General features: G+C 48.7%; 1 protein-coding gene across 1 annotated transcript in view; it reads right to left on the minus strand.

The window, feature by feature from the left end:
* Nucleotides 1-788: 788 nt before the first annotated feature.
* Nucleotides 789-23448, minus strand: part of LOC107120067 (probable E3 ubiquitin-protein ligase MID2) — a gene marked incomplete at its 5' end in the record, with an annotated part of 72865 nt that continues 50205 nt past the window's right edge. The window contains 3 exons of the mRNA XM_015422705.1: nt 789-1656; nt 7948-8155; nt 16995-17156. Of these exons, the coding sequence (XP_015278191.1) occupies nt 1254-1656; nt 7948-8155; nt 16995-17156 (773 nt within the window). The remainder of the gene's footprint in view (nt 1657-7947; nt 8156-16994; nt 17157-23448) is intronic.

The following is a 23448-nucleotide window of genomic DNA, read 5'->3' on the forward strand; positions in this document are numbered from 1 at the left end:
ATGCTGTGCTGGTGCGTACAACATTCTCTAGGCCAGCAGCTTTTCTTTGTAATTTTTCTAAAGGCTTTCTGGCTCCTCCGTCCACTTGGGTTTCCCCTTTGCAGACCAAAGCCAGAGAGGACATGCCCTGCATGAAAGTCCTCGCACAGAAACAAGAGCTGCGGGGACAAGGAAGCAGCAAGCCCGCTTTGATCAGGGTGAGTTTTCATCTGAACCCCAGCTGTACAGGCCCATCTCAAACCAAAACATCCGAGCCAAGAGACTGGGCAGGACCCTTCTGTGGCCCGCATCGACCGGAATCGCCAATTCAGAAACCTGCCACAGGCTCTAAAATCTGGGCTCCTTCTCCCCATGTTTCAACCTCTTGTTTTCCCAGTCTCATTTCACTCCCTCAAAAGGGGTTCTGACAAACCCTGCTCAATTAGGAAACACACCGGGAATCGTCTCTGGGGCCGCAGCGCAGGCAACCCACCCCTTCCAAAGCCAGATACATTTCAGTAGTCATAGACTTCTGGGCAGCCACTGCTTCTGCACTAAGTGTAGTGGTCCTCGTAACACTATGGGCTGTTTCACATGCTTAAAAAAAATTTCTACGCGGAAGGCCCTTCCGCATAGGAAACAAGATGCAATCTGCAGGAATGTCGCCGCATGGGACAGTCACCGCTCTGGGGCTTTCATTGCAAACGCACGGAAGCTGAGACGGGCCAAGGCTTTCCTGCGCATGCACAGCACGAAAAACCCCGCGTATGCAATTGTCCCATGTGATTGCCCCACATGTGGAACAGCCCTATAGTTTCTAGTTAATGGCTTGGGTTCCAAAATTCTGCTTAGCTCTCTCGACACAGCAGGGGTTAGGGAGGATCCCAGGTGCCTGAGGAACTTCTTTTTTGTACAGAAGCAAACTCTCATTCGTCAACATTCCGGCAGCTGAGGAGGTCTCGCCCCATGCTCTGCCCAGCAACACCCTTTTCCCCATTAGGAAACCGGAACAAGACATGCCAACTCCATTGGAGAAAATTCAGTAGTGCTACCCAAAAACAAAACAAAACGAAACAAGTCAGTGAAACGCCACCCACACCCTTCCATGGGGCGTGCACCGGACGGAGACGTGGGCTTCCCGCGAGACAGGAGCCAGCCAGACGTGGCGTGTGGCCGCTGACCCCTGCAGGACGCCAGGCCCGCCTTCCAGTCGAATTGCACAGAAGTTCCTGAGGCTTGGCTGGAAGGGGGGGGGGGTGGGCGCTCCTGGTGCCTCAATGACAGGCTTTCATCCCTGATACGTACGGGGACTCGTGGGGGCGGCAGTTGCACTCCGGCTGCTCGGGGTAATCTATGAAGTCTGGGGCAGGCAGACCCGAGGCAACCACTAAGGATTTGTTCCAGATTGTGAAGGTGGGGCAGACGGGCAGAATAAAGGAAATCTCAAACGTATGGAGGTGCAGGGAGTTGGCTGGGTCGTAGAAGGACAGAATGTTGTTGTCGTAGTCCAGGAGGATGCCCAGGCGCTTCATCTGGGGGTGAACGTCCACCAGCATCTCCTTGTTGTTGTGACGCACCACAAAGTTGTTGTTGCAGCGGGAGAAGACCCAGGAGGAGGAATTCTTGCCGATCCACTCATTCTTTGGGGCTGACTTGTAGGCAATGCCAATGGCGTACCTGGAGAGAAGAGGGAACAGGGCGTGAGAGCCAGCACTGTCCTTGAGAATAAGACTGTCGGGCGGGGATCCTGGGAGACTTGGGGTCGAATCCCCACTCCTGTCGTGGAAGCTCGTGGGGGGGACTTTGGCTCAGTCACATTCTCTCAGCTTAACTTACCGATAATTACTTGGATCATTCTTTGCCTAAAGAGGGGAAATGATATGCTAAGCCATTTTGAGCGCCCACTGAGAAAATAAGTGGGATATAAGTAAACAAATGCAAAGAATTCAAATGCATATTAAAGAGTCCTATTAGAATATATGTAACAGAAGCTGCGGTGGCTCAAGTGGTTAAGATGCTGAACTGCAGGGCTGTGGAAGGTCGGTAGTTCAGCAGTTCGAGACCCGAGTGTGCCGCATGACGGAGTGAGCTCCCGTCTCTAGTTCCAGCTCCTGCCAACCTAGCAGTTCGAAAGCAAGAAATTGCAAGTAGATAAATAGGTACTGCTTCGGTGGGAAGGTAACAGTGTTCCGTGCGCCTTGGTGTTTAGTCATGTCGGTCACATGACCACGGAAACGTCTTCGGACAGCGCTGGCTCTTCAGCTTTGAAATGGAGATGAGCACCGCAACCCTAGAGTCGGACTCGACGGGCTTTCGAGCAAGGGAACCTTTACCTTTTAACAGAAGCTGTGTAAGGTCTTGTTTTTCTTTCGCTGAGGCTCTGACAGCCAAAACAATAGGCTGGTATGGGGACGGGTGGGTAAGTTTTAATATTCCTAAATGCTTTGTGCTTCTGTCATGCTGTCATCCGCGCCAAGCCTTTGGGGGAAGGCCACAAATTGAGTCAATTGATCAAAGTAGATCAAAGTAGCTGACCAAGGTGTAGCAAAGGCACTCCTGAAATGCAAACAGAGGACCGAGAGTCAGCAAAACAGGCCAGTACAGTGCTCAAAGTGGCTTTCTGGCGACTGAGCTGCCAGGTGGCCCTGCTCCCCCACAAAAGAAAGGAGGGATGTTGGCTCCAAGGAGGACAATTCAACTGGGCAACTGCACGGGGGCTGATGATGTTTCAATCAGGATGGCTGGAAGCCGCAAGTCCCCGCTGTGCCTTTGATCCATGAATTTCTGCGTGACACACGGCCGGAGGCTCGCTTTGAATCGCAGCCATACCCTAGCCTAGCTCAATTATTCGCGCCCTACCTCCCTGCAGACCAGAGCTAGCAGTCTCTTTTTCTCACGTACCCGGGAAAGTACACACAGCCTCCGCGTTCCTGCTGCCACTGTACGTTTTTAAATGAAGCCCTTCAGCGAAAGGGACTGAATGAAAATGGGCTTTCTGAGAAGCGCATTTCCAAAGTGAGAGACCAGCTCCCTGCAGAAGTACGTATTAACAGAATACGTCGGCCCTGCGTGCTGGATGCCTGACACTTGGTTTCATGACTCTGAGGTTTCAGTGCGTGGGGGGGACCTCCCTGCCCCGGACTGGCCCAGGGGGGATCCTGGCAGTTTGGTACAATGATCTAGGACCCCTGCTCCTCTTGACATTAAGACCGATTTCACACAAGAGCTGCGCTGCGGTCGCGCCTCCCTTTGCCCCGCTTCTATTGGTCAGTTTCCCACTCGAAGCCGCATGGCCGCATTTTGACCCACGGTTTCACCCGATTTTCCCCGCGGTTTCGCGATCCTCAAAAAACAGGATCACAAAACCGTGGGAAAAATCGGGCGAAGCCACGGGTCAAAATGCGGCCGCGCGGCTTCGAGTGAGAAATTGACCAATAGAAGAGGGGCAAAGGGAGGCACGACCGTGGCGCGGCTCTTGTGTGAAATCGGTCTAAGACTGTAATAGCTCCTGTACCGCATCTATCGCCCTTCCTAAGTGGTCCAGCCATTCACTTACATTCACTCAGTTCCTGACCAGCTCCAGTTGCCACGCTTCTGGGGTAACTATTTTTAATTTAAATATATATATACAATGATTTAGGACCCCTGCTCCTCTTGACATTAAGATATATATATCCTGCACCTTTCACAAGCTCAGGGTGGTTTTTACTGAGAGCCAGTTTGGTGTAGTGGTGAAGTGCGCGGACTCTAATCTTGGAGAACCGGGTTTGAATCCCCGCTCCTCCACGTGCACCTGCTGATGTGACCTTGGGTCAGTCACAAGCTCTGGCACAGCTGTCCTTGAAAAAGAGGCGTTTGTGTCAGAGCTCTCTCAGCCCCACCCACCTCACAGGGTGTCTGTTGTGGGGAGGGGAAGGGAAAGGAGTTTGTAAGCCACTCTGAGCCTCCCTTATGAGGAAAGGCTGAAAAGTCAGTGACTTTTCAGTTTAGAGAAGAGATGACTAAAGGGGGACATGATAGAGGTTTATAAAATAATGTATCGGGTGGAGAGAGCTGACAGACAGACATTTTTCTCCCTCTCCCAAAATGGTAGAACTTGAGACATCCAATGCAGCTGACGGGCAGTAGATTCAGGATAGACAGAAGGAAATGCTACTTTATAGAGAGAGTGATTAAAATGTGGAATTTACTGCCAGAAGATGTATGGATGGCCACAGATACACACTTTAAAAGTGGATTAGATAGATTCATGGAAGATACGTCTATCAGTGGTTACGAGCCATCGTGACTGAGGGGAACCTGCACCTTCAGAGGCACTAAACCTCTGAATCCCAGAGTCAGGAGGCCTCATCAAGGGAAGGCCTTGGCCTCTATGCCCTGTTGTTGGCTGTCCAGAGGAACTGGTTGGCCACTGTCTGAGACAGTGATCTGTCTTATGATTTTATGTTCCTATGTCTAAAACATAGCTGTAATCAACCATTCAGCATAAAATAATAATTATTGATACACATGGCAAAAGCTGGCAGAGCCAGCCAATAAACCAACAAATGAAATGGGGAAAGCCCTCTGATACAAGGAGAATCGGACACGAAACAGCCTCATACTGGACCAGACCCCACTGGTTCATCAAGGTCAGTACTGCGTAATCAGAAGGCCTTTAAAAGTATGAACCAGCACATTCAATTGAGCCCAGAAGCAAGCAGGCAGGCAATAAAGTTGTTTTCAGTGCGATATGTGCATAGTGGTCCAGACCCAATAAAATGTGGGCTACACTAATTGAAACTTCTGGACTGTCTTCCACAACCACCCCGGTAATCTAATTTGCAGCAATCCAATTTAGAGGTTACAAAAGCACGGATCAGCATAGACTGGTGAGCAGAGTCCAGACAGAAGGGCCATTTCTGAATTAAACTCTGATGAGAGAAAAAAAAAGCATTCTTTGCAACAATTCCAACATGCAAGTCCAATTAAACAGATTGATTCAGGAATGCTCATGAGCTCTGACCAGAAAAGGATAAACTCATTCCATCCAAAAGAGGAATGCCAATCCCAACGCTCTCTCTAAACTGTGGAGTCTTGTGAGCAAAAATTCTACTTTGTGAGCTGCTGGATTAAAGTTGTGAGCAGGCAATTTGGCTGCTGCATAAATGAGTTTGCTCCGGAGCCCTCCTTCCTGAGCTAAGATGGAAATGTGTGAGCCGGAGGCTAAAAAACTGTGAGCTAGCTCACACTAACTCAGCTTAGAGAGAACACTGGCAATCCCCTTTTCGAACTAGCACTGCCTCCGTCTTCACTGCGTTCTGCTTGTTCTCCCTTCAACCACCAGCATCCAGCCACTGATTCAGAAAGAAGAGAGCTGCAGCTGGAGGCTTAAAAGAAATAAACTATCAAGTGTCATCAGCATACTGACAACAACCAGCTCTACAGCTTCTCGTGAGCTCTGTGAAAGCCAAGTCCTTCAGCGATGACCACTGACATTAATACATGACGTTTTCTGGGCAAGGAGGACGGACATGATCAGAGAGCCACTCCTGGGATTCGTCGTGCCCCAGAATGATCAGCCCTACTGCAGCACGCTGACAAACCAAACATGAAAGCCAAGTCCTTCAGCGATGACCACTGACATTAATACATGACGTTTTCTGGGCAAGGAGGACGGACATGATCAGAGAGCCACTCCTGGGATTCGTCGTGCCCCAGAATGATCAGCCCTACTGCAGCACGCTGACAAACCAAACAGAATTAATAGGAACTAACACCTCCTATCTAGAACAGACCAACCCACCAGTGCTGCTGCCTTCACAGAAGCCAGAATGAAACTGGTCGGTAAGAGAACTGCCATTCAGGCATGCCTGGAGCTTCTCTGCCAACCACATGCCCTTGACCAAGAATGGAGGACTGCACACTGACCAATAATTGCTTGGATCATTCTTGCCTAAAGATTGTTCCTTTACTGGAGACATTACCACTGCCTCTTTCAGGGTATTAATAATACCTGTAAGAGGACCCCCAACACTATTCTGGCAGGGTTCAACTAACCGAGAAGGGCAAAGATGGGAAGGCCTTCCCAACATTAAGCATTCCCTCCACATCCATCCATTCAAGGAGGGCAATGCAAAATAATCCAGGCAACTGCAACCAAATGATGCTTCCGACATCTGAAATAATGGATCTGCGGAACCGGCATTCAAGTCAACCACGTAAGAGCAATTTTGTCCACAAGGAATCTAGCAGATTGGTCACAGTGGACTAATGACTTGAGACTCTTATAGGAGGTCTGTCCCAGGGGCCAGGATCTCACACACCACTTCTTAAAGCTCCCCTGGATAAGCCACCGAACCAATGCCAACAGTGATCGAACTATCCCTGAGCCCACTGCAAATCTACCAGCTCCCTGGCACACATCAGATAAGATACTGGGAAGCAACTCTGTCTATTGCTCCAGCTAAACCAGAATTCCTTGTGGACGTTCTAAGGGCTTCAGAGTTAGTTTTGCAGAGGAGGAGGGTTAAAACCAGCAATGTCTAATGCAGACAGTGATGTGAGAGTGGCAATGGACTCATGTTGGTCCTCTTAAAACCAGACCCCTAGAAAACTAATGGATGCGGAAAAACAGAGCCAAGGGTTGGTACCTGAGTAGTCTTGCCTTCCTCCTCTCTTCCTGTGTCTTTTAATAGACATTGTGCAAGCCATTATTTTGGATTGTAAACCATCAAAAAACACGCAACAAGCCATTATTTTGGATTGTAAACCATCTTGCACGTGGGGGCAGAAAGGCCATATTTGCATGTTGCAAATTAATAAACATGACCTGTCCTGTGCTGGACCCAAAACAACCTGGGACAGTGTCACGGTTCCCATGATGGCCATGAAGTCCTGAACTGACCAATGAAGGCAAATTCTGCATGAATGTTGATGTCCTGCCCCCTCCAATGATCACCCTAGGGGTCTTCAACACAAGGCTGAGACCCACCCTTGCCAGCTCAGCAGAGCTCTACCAGCTCATCCCTAACATGCCCCTGGACCCCAAACCCAAGGTACCTCCAATCGAAACCAGCCACTGACTGCACCAGGTGTCTGCAAAAGAACAGGGAATTATGGAAGAACACAGACTCATGAAAAGGCTCACTATCCCCTCAAGCCAAGGATGATGGATGGCATACCCAGCTGGGACCAAATTTTACTTATTTAGCTATTTCTTTTATACCCCTTTATGCTTGGGAAGAACCTCCCTGAAGGACTGCTGCTCAACATATGAGGTCATGCTCCTCCAACCAGGCTCCTCCAACCAGGCTCTTTGAAAGAGGACAGGACAGTTATAGCTCAAGTTAAGAGCATTCTCTCTGGCAGCCCGATGAAGTGAAGGGCTCTGCCTTCCCTTTTGCAGATTCACGAATACTAGATATGTGGGTGGTCACTTGCTAGTGCAGTATAGACGTTATAAGTGTTGAACTAGAACCGGAAAGACCAGCGTTCCAAGTGCAATTTTAGCCATGAAACTCACTAGTTTGACTTGAGCCAGTCACCTTTTCTCAGACTAGCCGACCACACAGGGTTGTTGTGCTGATAAAATGGGGAAGGGGGAACCATGTACAGAGCCCTGCGCTCCCTGGAGGAATGGCAGGATGCAAACATCATAAAATAAAATAGCTTAGATTAGACAAATTCACGGAGGATAGGTCTATCAGTGGTTACGAACCTTGACACTTACATGGAACGTCCATGTTCAGAAGTCGTATACCCTCCAGGTACCAAGTGCTAGAGGCAGGCAACATTGCCCTGTGTGCAAGTATACCAGAAGTGTACACTTGCATTGCCCGGTGCGCAAGTGTACCAGAAGCAACCAACTGGCCACAGGCTGGAAACAAAAGATGAGCTTGGCCTGGGTTCTTCCTCGTGATCTTAATTCAGTACATTCCCTGCTCAGTTGGCCTACCTTAGTGCAGCAGCAGCACCAAAGCCACTTACCAGGTGGAGGAGCCCACAGTCACCTCCCAATAATGGCAGCCACTGTCGATGAAGACGTTGCCTGCCGCACCGTAACACCCCGTCCCGCTGAACCTCTCAGGTGTGTGGCTCTTCTTCAGGGAGCTCTCATCTTTCTCCATCTGCAGCCCGTCATTGGAGATCTTCAGCTTCTTGTGGGCCATTTTGGGGTCCAGTTTGAAGGGCTGGCCTAAAAGGACAGAAGCAAGCAAAATGTACTGCAAACCCAAAAGTTCTCCTTCCACCTCCCCTTATTGTCCCTCTAAACATTTTACCACACTAGAGAATATTGCTCTCGAAGGTCATACTGTAGGTACGTTTGGTGTAGTTTGGTGTAGTGGTTAAGTGCGCGGACTCTAATCTGGGAGAACTGGGTTTGAATCCCCACTCCTCCACTTGCACCTGCTGATGTGACCTTGGGCAAGCCATAACTCTGGCACAGCTGTTCTTGAAAAAGAGCAGTTTGTGTCAGAGTTCTCTCAGCCCCACCCACCTCACAGGGTGTCTGTTGTGGGGAGGGGAAGGGAAAGGAGTTTGTAAGCCGCTCTGAGACTCCAAGTGAAGGGCGGGGTATAAATCCAATCTCTTCTTCTTCTTCTTCTACGTTAGAGCTGTCCTTTCAGTGCTGAGGACAGTATACAACCCAATCAATGCTGCATTGCATTCCAACGTCGTATCATGCCAACCTAAAAATGCTGCACCTGAAGGAGTCCGGGACCCATCCCAAGATATTTCTGGATCTTAAGTGAGCAAATCCAAACGGCAATCCCTTTACCAATTAACACGGTTTGCAGTTTGATGGAAGGTTCTTGCACTGAAATGTTCCGGCTGTGCAGTTATGGAAGCAGATGGACCCTTGGGCGAATCCAGCAGGGCTCTTCCAGCTCCGCTGCAATCCAGCAGTGTTCCTGATAGAACTTGGGCTCCTGTTTGTTTCTGTGAGTCTTCAGTAGAACAACCCCCTGAAGACATGAACCCCAGGAGGTCAGCTCTGCCCCCCACTACAGCAACATCACCCCCTAGCTCATGGCGAGACTGCCTCAAAAACAAAAGAAAAACTTTCGGCTATCAAACTTTGTTCCGGAGCCAGGCTTTGCTTGGCCAGTGCCACAACTACACACCAGAAGTGTACTCACTGGGAAATCCTCATGGGCAGTCTATGCAACTGAGAATTCATGATCCATTATAAAAAAATTAAAAAATACAGCTTTACGGCTGCACACGTGGGCCATGAGATTGAACTTTCGAACCCAACAAGACTTGACAAAGGAAATCAAAAATTTTGTTTAGTTTTAAAAAAACAAAACACACACTACAAAACAGCGGCCAGGAAAAGGGTGATGGTGGAATTAGGCTGGAGAAGTCAAGCTGGAGGGAGACGATGTTCATTTCTTCTCCTGTACACTATTTTCCTGATCTAAAACCGTGCCTACCGAAGCTGTTACATGGTATTTTTGGCCACTGTGTGACAGAGTGTTGGACTAGATGGGCCTTTGGCCTGATCCAACATTTGTTCTTATGTACAAACACAAGAGATACCTGTGCATACTGCCCCATGGGGCAAAGAGCAGCTGAGGGGGGTGGTACAAATCATCGGCAGAAAGGTCACACATCACTCCCTCGTCTGCAATATGCGGACAACAGCACCGACCTCCTTTATCAGGCGGCGGTAACAATGACATGATGTTCTTTGAACTGTCCAAAGCGCTTTTAAAACGTTAGACAAAGCCCAGAAAAACCACATCACAAGATCTGGCCACACACGGACAGTGAATATACAAGGCTTAAGGGTGCTTTCCGTGTCGTGCGTGGAAGTGCCCAAGACATCTTTGGACATTTATCTTCATAGTTCCCCAGGTGCATTTTAAAAAACGCAAGGCAGGGGAACACTAACTTCATAAAAGCCTTCAGGAACCGAAACTGTCCTGCCCGGATCCCAGCCCCAGTTTCACCCCTGGGAAGTTCCATCTGCTCTGGGGTTGCTAACAGACTATCGGGGAGATGTTTTCAAAAAGGTGGAAGTGGAGCTGAAGACCCAGAAAAGCAGGGAAAATCAAATCTAAGTGGTCTGAATTCCTTAAAGGTTTTATTCTCTATTAGCATTAATGGGAGTGATACAGGCACATTGCAGGGGAGAATGGCCCCCTTAAGTGCCCATATAATAGTCTCATGGAGCAGCAGAAACTGTCTGTGCATCATTTAGTCCCCCCTCCCCAATCCAAAGCCAGTGCCAGTCAATCCCCACCACAGACGCTCTGTTATTACGCGATACAGGAAGCATGCCCTCGTGGCTTCACAGTAATTTTTCCACCACCGATGGAAAAAATTTCAGCTTCAAGGGCCTTTTCCTCACAAACAGCTCGGGCTGCAGAAACCAATCAAAGGCAGAAAATGAGGTTTGGACCCTGCCGGGCTACAGTGGTGAGACTCGGCCCCTCCGCCACCAAAGCACACGCTTCCCTAGACCGTGCAGAAAGGTAGAAGGGAGAAAAATATACTTTCTGCTGTTTCAGACAGTCAATCGATGTGTGCCTCAACTGAACTGTATCCACTGCACAACCATCTCCCCCTCTGCTAATAGAACTCCATCCAGTCCTCATGTTGAGGATGGGAGGTTGGGGAGGAAATGTTAGATGAGCACCAAACCTAGATGGTCCAGGAAGAGATTCCTTAATCCCCGTGCCTCTGGGGCTGCCAGCTAGAGAAGAGAACGGCGCAGCCTGCAAATACCACAGACTAAAACCCTCCTGGCCTTGGAAATCAGAGAGTCTGATTCTCAAGAGTCAGTCCTACACTGCTGCCCTGTTGTATAGCTCTACTGTGTTCTCACACCATTGGCAATTTCTTGATGGGAGAAGCCACGAGCCTGTGCTTTGAGACCATTCCCCTGTTGCCTGCCCGCCAATCCCTCTGTTCCAGGTACATAGGCATGGTAGACACTGACAGCAGAACACGGTAGCAAAAAGTATGACTTGGTAGAGTCATATTTTCAGTGCTCCCTACTCTAAAAACTCCCGGTGAACAGGAGAGAAAAAATTATCACGTCAGGGATAAAGGTTCTGATCTAGCACTTGACACGTGGTAGTTTCCCAATTGCAGGGAATTATTAAGGTACGAAAACTTTTGCAAAACGTAATCCCTCACCTACAGTCTGAAGTGGTATGGCCCACTCTGCCACTAGAGCACTCTGCCACTTCACTGTACTGCATGCGACAACCAAGCTTCAGTCACCTTTCCTGCCACTGGGTGTCGGATCTTGCCAATGCCTGAACACAAGTATCTGACTGGAGGATAGCACTGCTGTGTTAAGTCTCTCATTCCTTACTGCAGATGTTCAAAATGCTCTCTCTGAAGTGGGGGAGAAAATGTTCATAAAATGGCGCAAGAGGTGAAGGATGAGTATTTTTGTTGGCTGTGGTTAGTCAGGTCACAGGCACTGTCCAATGGGTGCCTGTGACCAGTGTTCCCTCTAAGCTGAGTTAGTGTGAGCTAGCTCAGTTTTTTAGCCTCCGGCTCACACATTTTTGTCTTAGCTCAGGAAGGATGGCTCTAGAGCAAACTGATTTATGCAGTAGCCACATCGCTCGCTCACAACTTTAATGCCAGTAGCTCACAAAGCTAAATTTTTGCTCACAAGACTCCACAGCTTAGAGGGAGCATTGCGACTATAAGCCATGATAGCTAAAAGTCTCCACACACACAGGCAGTACTCCTTACTCCTCTGAGTACCAAACACCAGGAATGGCCATCACCTCCAGGTTCTGTTTGCAAACTTCTAGAGGCAATTGGTTAGCTGTTATTAGAAGCAGAAGGACTAAATGCTTTTGGCATAGCTGAGCATTTGGACAGCCACTATTCTACATTACAATGGCAAATGGAAACATACCGCTGAGAGAAAGCGCCAAAGCTACTCTAAGGAGATTCCTGCAGACTTTCTACAACTCGAGACTTCCTATTCTATTATATTCTATTCAAGATAATACGCAACTGATGACAATGGGCAGATCTCTGGTGCAGCTGCTGTCACTGTAGCAAGCCAGCTCCCCCCTCCCCCTGCACTCTGGAGTCACCAATTTCCATCTTAACCTGATTTAGGAAATCCCTGAATAATACACAAAAGGACAGTGTGCGCACGTGAGTGATCTGTGCGGAAGTATAGGCCTACTCCTACTCCTCAACTAAAGGAGTGCTGAAGAGGCCTGCCAGAGCACATTACCCACTGCCATTCTGGAGGAGCTGCAGGCCCCAACTTTCCAGGCACAACATGGCCTCTGATTTATAAGTTTAAGGATTTCTTGCTTCATCTCCTGTTGAAGGTGCCACGCGTGCTGGAAAGGAGGGGCAGAAATGTATTTTCAGTTAACAAAGGCAGTTACGGAAGCAGGAAGGGACCGCATGGTTGCAACCAGACAGCTGTGATGGATAGGAGAATGCACACAGGAACGGCACCCCCCTTCCACGCTTGACTGCTCTCTCCTTCTCCACCCTGGCTGCCCATCATCTGAGACGTGGGCAGGGCATACAGGCATGGTTCCGCCCCTGTCCCACAGAGTCATTCAGACTGCCGCCTCCACTCCACAAGAGGGACACTCTGAACCTCTCCTGCTGCACTCTTCCCAGTGGCTGGGGATGCAAGAACTAAGGCAGAGCAAAACCCCTTTTTTGTAGAGGGAAGGGTGTGGCTCTCAGCCCGAGGCCACAATCTGACACACTGCATAGGGTGGAGAGCAGGTCCTGTGAGGCCAAGCGTGACCTTCCTTCTTTCTCACCGCCTGCTGCCACAGCCGGCACTCGGGAATTCCGTCAGGCTACCAGTCCAGGCTACCAGAGCTGCGGTGGCTCAAGTGGTTAAGACGCTGAACTTCAGGCTGTGGAAGGTCGGTAGTTCAGCAGTTCGAGACCCGAGTGTGCCGCATGACGGAGTGAGCTCCAGTCTCTAGTTCCAGCTCCTGCTAACCTAGCAGTTTGAAAGCAAGAAATTGCAAGTAGATAAATAAATAGGTAACAGCGTTCCGTGCGCCTTGGTGTTTAGTCATGCCGGCCACATGACCACGGAAACGTCTTTGGATAGCGCTGGCTCTTCGGCTTTGAAACGGAGATGAGCACTGCAACCCTAGAGTCGGATTCGACTGGCTTTCGAGCAAGGGAACCTTTACCTTTACTTTACCAGTCCACCTAAGCTCCTTCTGCACCCTTCCTTCAAGCATCAATGACTACTAGCCATGGTAATCAAAGGGAACCTCCATATTCAGAGGCAGCAATCCTCGAATACCAGCCCTAGGATGCACAGTGGGGTGGCAATGGCCTTTATGGCCCATTTGTTGACCACCCAGGGTAACTGGCTGGCTGCTGTGTGAGACAGGTTGCCGGACTAGATGGAACACTGGTCCGATACAGCAGGGCTCTTTCTTATGTTCGTATCCCCAGTGCCCGGTCTCTTCCGGGCCCCTGTGTACAGCTCTAATCCTGCTTCTGCTGGTAAAAGCAAGGAGAGCGGAAGGTGCAAGTGGGTTATGTCTGTGGAGGAATGCCCTGGCCAAGCTAGCAGTCGTCTTGAGTTTCAGGGTGGCCTCAGTCAAACAGCCACCCGCTGCTTTCTGTGTTGTTATCTGATAGGAAAAGCAAAAGGTCTTTGATTCCAAAAGAGGGAAGCAGGGCTACGGCACTTTCAAAGCACCCTGCAATTGGCAAAGAAACCTTCCAGCTCCTGGAGCTGTTTATGCACATGTCTCCTGCAGGAGCATCAAGGCCACTTTAATTAGGAGGCCGAGTTTCATCTGAGTGCCACACTACCAACGGCACATATTTATATTTGAATGTCCTTTTGTTCCCTGCACGAGGCTGCAAGATAACGATTTTAATAGCCAGGCAATATTCCAATATTAAATAAAGGACAGTGGTTTTTTAAAAAAACCCAAACACAATAGTCTCTCATTACTCTTATTACAATCTGCAATATAACCAGGAAGATCAGGATTTCAGAGTCAGTTCCATGAAACCCGCCCTGCCTTTCTGCCATCAGGCCAAAAGCTGACAAATCCACTGCAAAGAATAAGAAACACGTCTTTTGACTGGGTGCTCCGTTAATCTAGCAAATGGAGTTCCCTGTGATGCAGAGCACTTAGCTGCATTCTAATCTCCCCGCCGTCTGACGCGGAATAGGCAACTGGCCTGGCTACCCTACCTTTCCCCGCACCCCTTGGGCCCATCAGTTCATTGACACGAACCTCCTTCCCTCCCAAGGAGGGGACCTGTTAGCGCTCAGCTCATCTGTCAAGCCAACAATCCATTCTTTCGGAGGCCTGCGCCGAAACGCCAAATAGTCAAGTGATACATTTTTAATAAAAGACCGAGTCCAGGGCTTGGTTTTCATCAGTGCCGAGCCGTTCTTTTCGACGCACAGACGAGATTTGATTTGGTTTTTTTCACTTCAAGGCATAGTGGTTCCCAGGGAGTGATGGGAGCAGCGGAGGCAATAAATCACTTTAAATGCCCGGTGGAGTGCAGATGGTAGACAGAATGAAACATCATGCAAACAGGAAAAAAAGGAAGAGCTCCTAGATTGTCAGGCTCAATTGGAGGGGCCTATGGAAATTCAGCTTCCTAAACCAGGTAAGGCTGGGACTGAATCAGGAACAGTTATTCCAGAGAGTAGGCCTAGAATTAACCAGTAGACCAGAGCTGGAGGGGCTACAACTTAGTGGCAGAGCACAGGCCAGAGGTCCCTGGCACCTCCAGTGACGGGATGTCAAGGCAGCATATGGTACAAGAGACCTTTCTCTGCCCAAGTCCTCAGAAAGCCACTGCTAGTGAGCACAGACAACACCAAGATGGATGGATTAATAATCTGGCTCTATAAAAGGCAATTATCTTACATTCAAGAGCATTATATGACCGGGCCTTGTTTGAGTTTCACTATTTATCTAGCCCTCATTACCATCCATTGAAAGTGACAGGATGTTTGCTTAGAGACACCAGTGACCAAGAGGGAAAAACCTGTAGCTCAGTGACAGAATGCAGTCTTAGCATGCTCGTTCAGCATATCCAACAGAAGAGTTTCTGGGAGGAGTGGATGATATTGGGAAGATGGCCCAATGGTCTTGACTTCCTCCTGCCATTATACTGCTGGTTCCACCTACTGTCCTCAAATCCAAACAGCCCCATTGTCAGAACACGGGAACTATTTACAACCAGCTGCATCCAAATGGCTGCTTGTTGGTTTGATCTTTTCAACCCCAGGGTCGCTCTAAAGCTTTCTGCCAGCTTCTTCAGTACAGAGTGCCACATCTATGCAATGGTTAGTCTAGAGCTTGAATCCTGATTTGAGTGAATATGGCCTGCAGAGAAACTGTTCTGTTTTTCTGTTTCATTTGTGCCAAGCCAGTCCCTTGAAACTCAGGCTAGTGCAAGTATTTCAAGCCCTCTGATGTTACAGTGGATCTTTCCCCCTCTTTCATGTGCACCTTCTCAAATCTGAGACTGGTTTGCTGTCCCCTTCTGCAGTCAGCACAAACTCTTTGTTTGGGTTGACATAAGAAAGAGGTAGTGGACTGCTGAAGAGGCAGAACGGACTGCATCACTTAAGACGGAAGACGATGGGATTCCAGCGTTTGATGTTCCTTTGCTCAAAAACTCCATGTACACAGAAAGGTAGCACAGCTGGGAATCCACTTCTTTCTGCTCTGCTAGCTTTCTATTTGCAAAGAGCTTTTTTTTCCCTTTTAAGCATGGGCATCATAACAAAAATGCTTTGCTGGGGTACTGCATGGACAGTCCGAAGTGGTACAATCCCCTCTGCCGCCCTCTGCATTCTACCGCTTCACTCTTCTACACGTATGAACCAAACCTCACTCCTACAGAAAAGTAGCAAGGCAGCAGTCTGGAGCCAAATGCGCAGGAAGCAAGTCTGCCAAATGAAGGAGAGTCCTACATGGCCTCAATGGGGTGGGTATCATTTTAAAACAGTTTTTCAAGGCGTGCACTCCTTTAAGCCGAGTGGGATGCTGTAGCTCTGACAGAAACTGCTCTTTTTCAAGAACAGCTATGCCAGAACCAGGGCTATTTTTGGGCAGGAACGCACAGGAACGGCGTTCCGGCTGGCTCCCAAGTTGGCCACGCCCAGCAGGAACTCATTAGCATAACAGGCCACACCCAACAGCAGAAACTCATTAGGATTGGCTACATTAGGGGTGTGTGCCCTAACATGCAAAGGAGTTCCTGCTACAAAAAAAGCCCTGGGTTTTGACAACAAACAAGGTAAACAGAATAACAAGCAAAAGGTGGGTGTGGCTGGATAACCACACTTCTGGTAACATGGGGGTGCGTCCTAATGTGCTAATGAGCTGTGCTGGCAGGGGCGTGGCCTAATATGCTAATGGGTTTCTGGTGTTGGGTGAGGCCTATTATGCTAATAGGTTCCTGCTGGGCTTTTTCTACAAAAAGAGCCCTGGCCCAGAACTATGGCTTGCCCAGTGTCATTCAGCAGGTGCAAGTGGAGGAGTGGGGAATCAAACCCGGTTCTCCCAGATTAGAGTCGGCGCTCCTAACCGCGACACCAAACTGGCTCTCAATGCGTGACCCCAAAGTGACTGCAAAATGAGTGACCCCAAAGTGCATGAAGACTATGGGTCCCCGACAGCACACAAATGTCTGGGAGAAGGTTATCTGTTCTGAGGGTGAATGCCAAAGTTCTTGGGTAAGCCTCGTTCCCTCTAAGCTGAATTAGTGTGAGCCAGCTCACAGTTTTTTAGCCTCCGGCTCACACATTTTTGTCTTAGCTCAGGAAAGACAGCTCCAGAGCAAACTAATTCATGCAGTAGCCAAATCGCTCGCTCACAACTATAAAGCCAGTAGCTCACAAAGTAGAATTTTTGCTCACAAGACTCCACAGCTTAGAGGGAACGTCCTGACTCTGTAAGTGTGGCATCTTTCTCAAAATAAGCCAGACACTGCTGGTAGAGCTCTCTGGTTAAGCAAGGTGCTTTTGACTGTGCAACACCAGCTCCCTCCCTGATACCTAAGATACCTACTGTTTGTCTTGAGCCTGGCAGGTTCACTGTTCCGGCTGCCAGCCTGGTTTATCGCCTTGACGAGAAAGATGTATCGCGTGCCACTCTGCAGCCCGTGCACCGTGTAGTGGTTCTGCTTGATGTTGGGGACGATCATCCAGCTGTCCATGGAGTTGTACAGGCCTGCCATGAAAAGGAGAGGAGCATAAACAACATTAGAAGAGCCTGGCTGGATCTAACCAGGGAGTTCTTTTAGCCCAGCATCCCAATTCCTAGGGTAGCCAACCAGAGGACCTCGGAACACCTGTAAACAGGACATAGGGGCTAAAAGGCTCCTCTTGTTATGCCTCCCCCTGAAAATGTCGAGGAACACAGAGAAGTGCCTGATGGTCCAGGGTAGCCTGATCTTGTCAAACTTCAGAAGCTAAGCAGGGTTGGCCCTAGCCTAGTACCAAGGACACCCAGGGTTGCTACACGGATGCAGGCCAAGGCAAACCACCTCTTTTTCACTCATGCCTTGAAACCCCTACGGGACTGCCATAAGTCAGATGCCAATTGATGGCACCTTCCACCACCACCACCACATGGACAAATAAACAGTAGAGGTGGCACCTTAAAGACTAGCACACTGTATTCCGGGAAAAGCTTTTGGGGACCAGTGTCCACTTCTTCAAACAGGTGGTGAAATGGACACCCACAGGCACCTCATTCTATCGTGGGATGTGAGCGTGCGCAATTTACTCATCTCGCCAAGTCCCAAGCACCTAAGCCCTGATGAGGTTCACCTCTCCATCCTTATTCCACCTTCCCATCACCCCATACACGATACAGAGATACCCCTTGCCAGCACCAGACTATGAATTTCAGATGTATAATGACATGTCCCCCCCCCAAAGAACTGACATTCAGAGGTAGACTGTTCCACTGAGCTATCATGTCAATCATGACCATATAGGTATCCCTCCATGGATTTAACTACAATGTAAGAAAAGTCTGCCAGATTAGATCAAGAATCCACTAACCCATCATCCTGTTTCCAGTGGGAACTAGCCAGATATTTCTGGGAAGCCCACGAGCTGAGCATGGGGGCAACAGCCTGCTGCTGTTTCTTGTCCAGCAACAGCTAGGTACTCAGAAGAAGAAGAGGAGTAGATTTTTATATTCCACATTTCTCTACTTTGAGGAGTCTCAAAATGGCTTACAATCACCTGTCCCCACAACAGACATGTGGAGGAGTGGAGAATCAAACCCAGTTCTCCATATTAGAGTCTGCTGCTTTTAAATATTACACTATGCTGGCTCTCTGTATGCAATGCTCCCTCTAAGCTGTGGAGTCTTCTGAGCAAAAATTCTATTTTGTGAGCTACTGGCATTAAAGTTGTGGGCAAGAGATTTGGCTACTGCATAAACTAGTTCGCTCTGGAGTCATCCTTCCTGAGCTAAGACAAATATGTGTGAGCCAGAGGCTAAAGAACTGTGAGCTAGCTCACACCAGCTCAGCTTAGATGGAACACTGTCTGCATGTACTCAGAAGCGTGCTTTCCCTGAGCATAGAGGGTTCCTATTCAGACAGGGTTCATAGTGGTTTATAGCTCTCTCCCTCTCCATAAATTTGCCTAATTCAGAGAGAATATTTACAGTCTGGTAACGGGGGTGGGAAGCAACCAAGAAGCAGGCGCGAGGCCAGCTGGGACCCCACGTCTTTCCGTTTGATTTAATCTCTTGCCTTGGCAAGTCCAGAGGAGCCTGCAGGGGCATTAGAAAGAAAAGGTGTGAGAGAAACTGGGCTCATTTTTATGAAGCTACAGAAACCAGGCACAATAAAGCAAAGTCACCCTAGCTGAGAGGGCCCCCACATGGGGAAAAGGTTCAAGGTTTCCTTGTTGGCAGCCTGTCCTGACGTTTGCCTTAAGAAGAAAACAGGGCAAGGTAGAGCTCTGGATAGACATCTGATGCATTTCAGGGATGGCTGTTGCCTTCATCCCCTGGGGTTTGGGAGTTTCCAAGAAGCAACCGAATGCTGAACTAGATGAACCTCTGAACTGATCCAGCAAAACTGCTCTTAAAAGAATCTCCTACATCAGGTTGGCAGGGAGATAATACTACCAAGGAGGAGATAAAGATGCACGTATTAACTGTGTGCAGGGGATTATCTGGCTCCACTTACAAGCCATGTTCTCTGAAGAGCCTTGGATCTGCAGCAACAGGCGATAACGGCTGTATTAACTGCTCAGGTCACCGAGCCCAGCTTTACATGTATCTCCTCCACCTCACAACCCCAGGCAGGCAAAGAAGATGAGTGCAGGAGCAAGCAATGCGTGGGCCTGAAGCAGTTGAAGATGGAGCGGGCTTGGACTGCCTGCTGTGTTTTAGTGCCAAAAACAACAGCACACGTTCAGAAACTGGCAAAGAGTTCAAAACGTGCAAATCCAAACGTTCAACATGCTCAGATTCTGAGGGATACTGATCTTTTTAAAAGCAATATTTGGATCAGTGGCTGTTGGCTCTTCAGGTGTTACTAGAAGACTCAGCAGTAGCTTAGCTGCTTCCCACTAAAGATGTGAACGGCCTGGAGAAAGTGCATAACTTTTTCTCTGTCCTCCAAGTAGGGCTGCCAAGCCACCGAGACGGTGGTGCAACGCGTATCACTGTCCCCGCGGCAGGGATCCTGTAAAGACATGCGGATCCCCCGCCGCGGCTTGGCAGCCCTACCTCCAAGGCAGCAAATAGTTGGGTTCAGTAGAGTTATCCTTTTCAACGTGGTGCCCCTTCCTCCACTCCAGGGAATATGGAGATTGACAGTATTTCTCTTCTCCACTTGGGGCCACAGCAATGTGGAACAGCTGCTTACTTGCCACAGAAGGGTGTTGTGGGAAGTCACACAGACCGGCATGAACTAATTGCTGTGAGTGAAGCCCAAATTAAAAAGGGGCAAGTTAGGGCCAAATGAAACATGGTGGCGGAAGATCTGAGAAGGGACCTCCCACAGCTGGTTTTTCAGGCTTGAAACAGCAGCATGGGGCAGATGATCTGGTTTCCATTATGGGTGCGACACAAGCAGTGGGGTGTCAAACCCCCCCCCCCCCGGTGTTTTCTCATTCTATGTTACTCCTCTCCAGGAGTGTGCTTGTATGTTTAACCAGCAGAGCAAAGAGCAGCTGAAGTGGGGTGGGGAGAATTTGCTTTGATGCAGAGGGGAAGGGTTATCTCGCTTTCTCCCCAACCGCCGAGGCTCCATCCCAAATCACCTTGTTCCATTCACAGACTACCTGGTATTACATTTAATTTGGCCCTCAAATGATGGAATTCAACCTGGACAAAGATGCAATGTCAACCCAACAGTATTTGAAGGTCACATACAAAGAGAGGGCTTCAGACCAATCTGCAAACCCTCACTGTAGCACTGTGGCAACCTGGAAGAGGACAGCCTTGTCATGTCCCTTTTGGGACGCCATACTTGTGGTAGGAGGCCCTCACAATCCAGAAGGCAGAACCAGGGCTGTTTTTGCAGCATAGCATTATGGGGTGGGGGACTGCAGGAAGCACCAGCTTATCTCAACGCTTTGCGACAAAGGATCTGAGTTGGCTACTCTTTTACGAAGATTTATTAACGAAACAGAGTGTAGGCGCAGATGTCAAATTCTGTTAAGCAACCTGCTTTTTCATCAATTAGCATACTAATTAACTACTCAATGATTCTAGAAATCTCAGGCGATCCACATTGTGCTGGGAATAAGCACAGTCATTTGGTGCGGAAAGATGCATTGCCTTCCCCATGTGTATTGGCAGGCCAAAGCACAGCTCTAAGCGAAGAAAACGAAAACGGGACTTGCCCAGATGAGACAACGGGATCCAGAATGAACAGCCTCTGAACATTCTCATGAAGGCCTGCGCAGGTTTCCCTGGTGAGAAGGAGTGCCCAAAGCACATTCACAGTGCTGGGAGCATCTTTTTTATATGCACGTGTAGTGGGATGTGGTTCGGTAGCAGAGCATCTGCTTTTTATGCGCAAGGTCCCAGGTTCAATTCCTAGCATTGTCAGTTGAAAGGATAAGGTAGTAGGTGATGTGAAAGTTGCCACCTTAGGCCTAGGAGAGATGCTACCAGTCAGGGTAGACAATACTGACCAGGCCTGTAGCTACGGTGGGGCTTTTGGGGGCTCCACACCTTTCTTAAAGGCAGAGTCCCACAAGAATTTCTCCTGTAAATGCTTTTTTCAATCATTTTAAAACATTTTTTTAAAGGTGTGCACTCCTTTAAGCCGAGTGGGGTGCTGTAGCTGACTAATTCCTGCACTGATCAAGGGGGCTGGAGTAGGTGACCTCTAGGATCCCTTCTAACTCTGTGTCAAGAATCTGGTCTCCTTTAAGAGAGTTTTTCTGCCTAAGTGTTAGCTTAACTTGACTATCGAAGTCATCACCCCCACCTGCCAGCTTGTTATCAGAATTGTTGCTTAGACTGGCAGAAGTGATTAACTTGCAGCAGCTGAGAACTGTCCTTTAACAGTTTGCAATTTAGAGCTCTATCCCGGCAACAGCTTTCTGCTGGCTAAATGGCTTTTCTTTCTGCACTGAGAACTTCAGCCCCACCAGAAAAAAATTTGCCCCACAAGCCACAAAATCCTGGCTATGGGCCTTGGGAGCTCAATGATCTGACTCAGCAGAAGGCAGCTTCATCAGTGGCATCCTAGTGAACTGACAGCCAGAGTATCGTCTTGTTCTTCCCCTTGGATTGGCTGGCCCAGTGGCTGATCCCACCTCCTCCCTTTCTTCCTCCATCTTTTTTGGTGAACAAAATGCCCTGCGGCTCAGTGCCTGAGATGCTTCCACCTCAGGCACTCTGCTCTAGGGAACTTTCTTCCCACCCACTGTCCTGCCCCCTTGATATTGCTGCCCCCATTACTGCTGACAGAAAAGAGTATTGTATACCTGAGATGGAAATGGTGCATCTTCCCCACATCTCAGGCTGGCTGCAGGGCAGGACTGGAATGACCGGCCAGCGGGGAAGCGGAAGATGATGTACCGGCATTCAATTTGTTGATACACTTCAACCACACAGATATATATAAAAAAGGCTCACAGCATTGCAAATGGGCTTTCAAAGCTCTCTATTTATATTCTGTTACTCCTGGAGTCCTCTCACAATATGGCAGACACTTTCTGGTAGTGGACCGCATTCAGCAGATGAAGCTGCCCTCACAACAGAACCATCAGCCAATCTCCTTGCACGGACTCGCACGCACAAGATGCAAAGACCTGGGCACTGAACCATGAGCTCTAATTCTTTGCTTACAAGACTACACAAAATTCTAAATGATGGGCCCCTGGCAGCTGTCAATCACAAGGGGCCTGCAGCATCCCTTTAATCCCATCCATGCCAAACAAAGTTTCTGCGGTGTTAGAGGAGTGATTAGACAAGACAGGCATTTTCTAAAAGAATTACCGGGAGACCTTTTGTGATATTATTTGAGGGCAGGGAGGGAAGAGGTAAAAATCAATCCCATTTCATCACTGGCTGCTGGGGAGCACTAGCCTCTTTCTTGAATGCACACTTACACAGTGTGGTCTTTTGAAGGCTAGTCTCTAGAAAGACTTGGTTTCATTATGAGGAGTGATTCACTGGAATGGCCACTCTCAAGAACAATTCATTAGGTCCCAACCCTTCAAAAAGCACAGGATAGCAATCAGAACATCCAAGCTGCCCTCTTCCTTCTCCTCAGCCTATACAGCCCTTCTTGTAGTTCCTTGCAAAGAACCCCAGAAGGTTTCAATACTGCATGAAAGGAGGGTTTACTCGCTAACAATGGAAAGCAAAGAGCTTCGGGTTTACTCGCTAACAATGGAAAGCAAAATGCACCATTGTTCAATTACCCCAGAGCTTCCAGTGGATTTAGTTGAATGTGCAGCTGCAATGTGTCCCTGCTTAGGCTGTGGTCAGTTCCTGCCTTCCCAACAAGGACAAGAAGGTAGGGAATCTCTCAGACTCCATTAAGACAACCACGGCTAAAGGGACTTGGACTTTGTGCCATAGTTTGTGATTGGCTGGCACAGAAAGCTGCGAAGAATGAGAGTATGGTCAGGAAGCGTCTGGAAAGTACTCTCCGCCCACATTGCAAAAGATAGCCAATGAAATCAGTTGCCACAGAACTGAGAGCTCATAGCCCATAATTCATTGCTCTGAGCCCTTGAACCTGCCTTAGAGCAAAATGTTTCTATCAGCCACGGACAAATTAAGTACCATTCTGCCCTGAGTCCATACCAGTTCAGAATGCAAAGCAGATAATCCCATGTTCCAGAGTTTTTCCATATGTCAATAACTCCCTGAATATGGAAAGCCAGCACATCAAGGACAAGCCACAACCAGTGTTCCCTCTAAGCTGAGTCAGTGTGAGCTAGCTCAGTTTTTTAGCCTCCGGCTCACACATTTTTGTCTCAGCTCAGGGAGGATGGCTCCAGAGCAAACTAATTTCTGCAGC

This window comes from Gekko japonicus, unplaced genomic scaffold, assembly GCF_001447785.1.
Source record: "Gekko japonicus isolate JY-2015 unplaced genomic scaffold, Gekko_japonicus_V1.1 scaffold2753, whole genome shotgun sequence".
NCBI classification, from domain to species: domain Eukaryota; kingdom Metazoa; phylum Chordata; class Lepidosauria; order Squamata; family Gekkonidae; genus Gekko; species Gekko japonicus.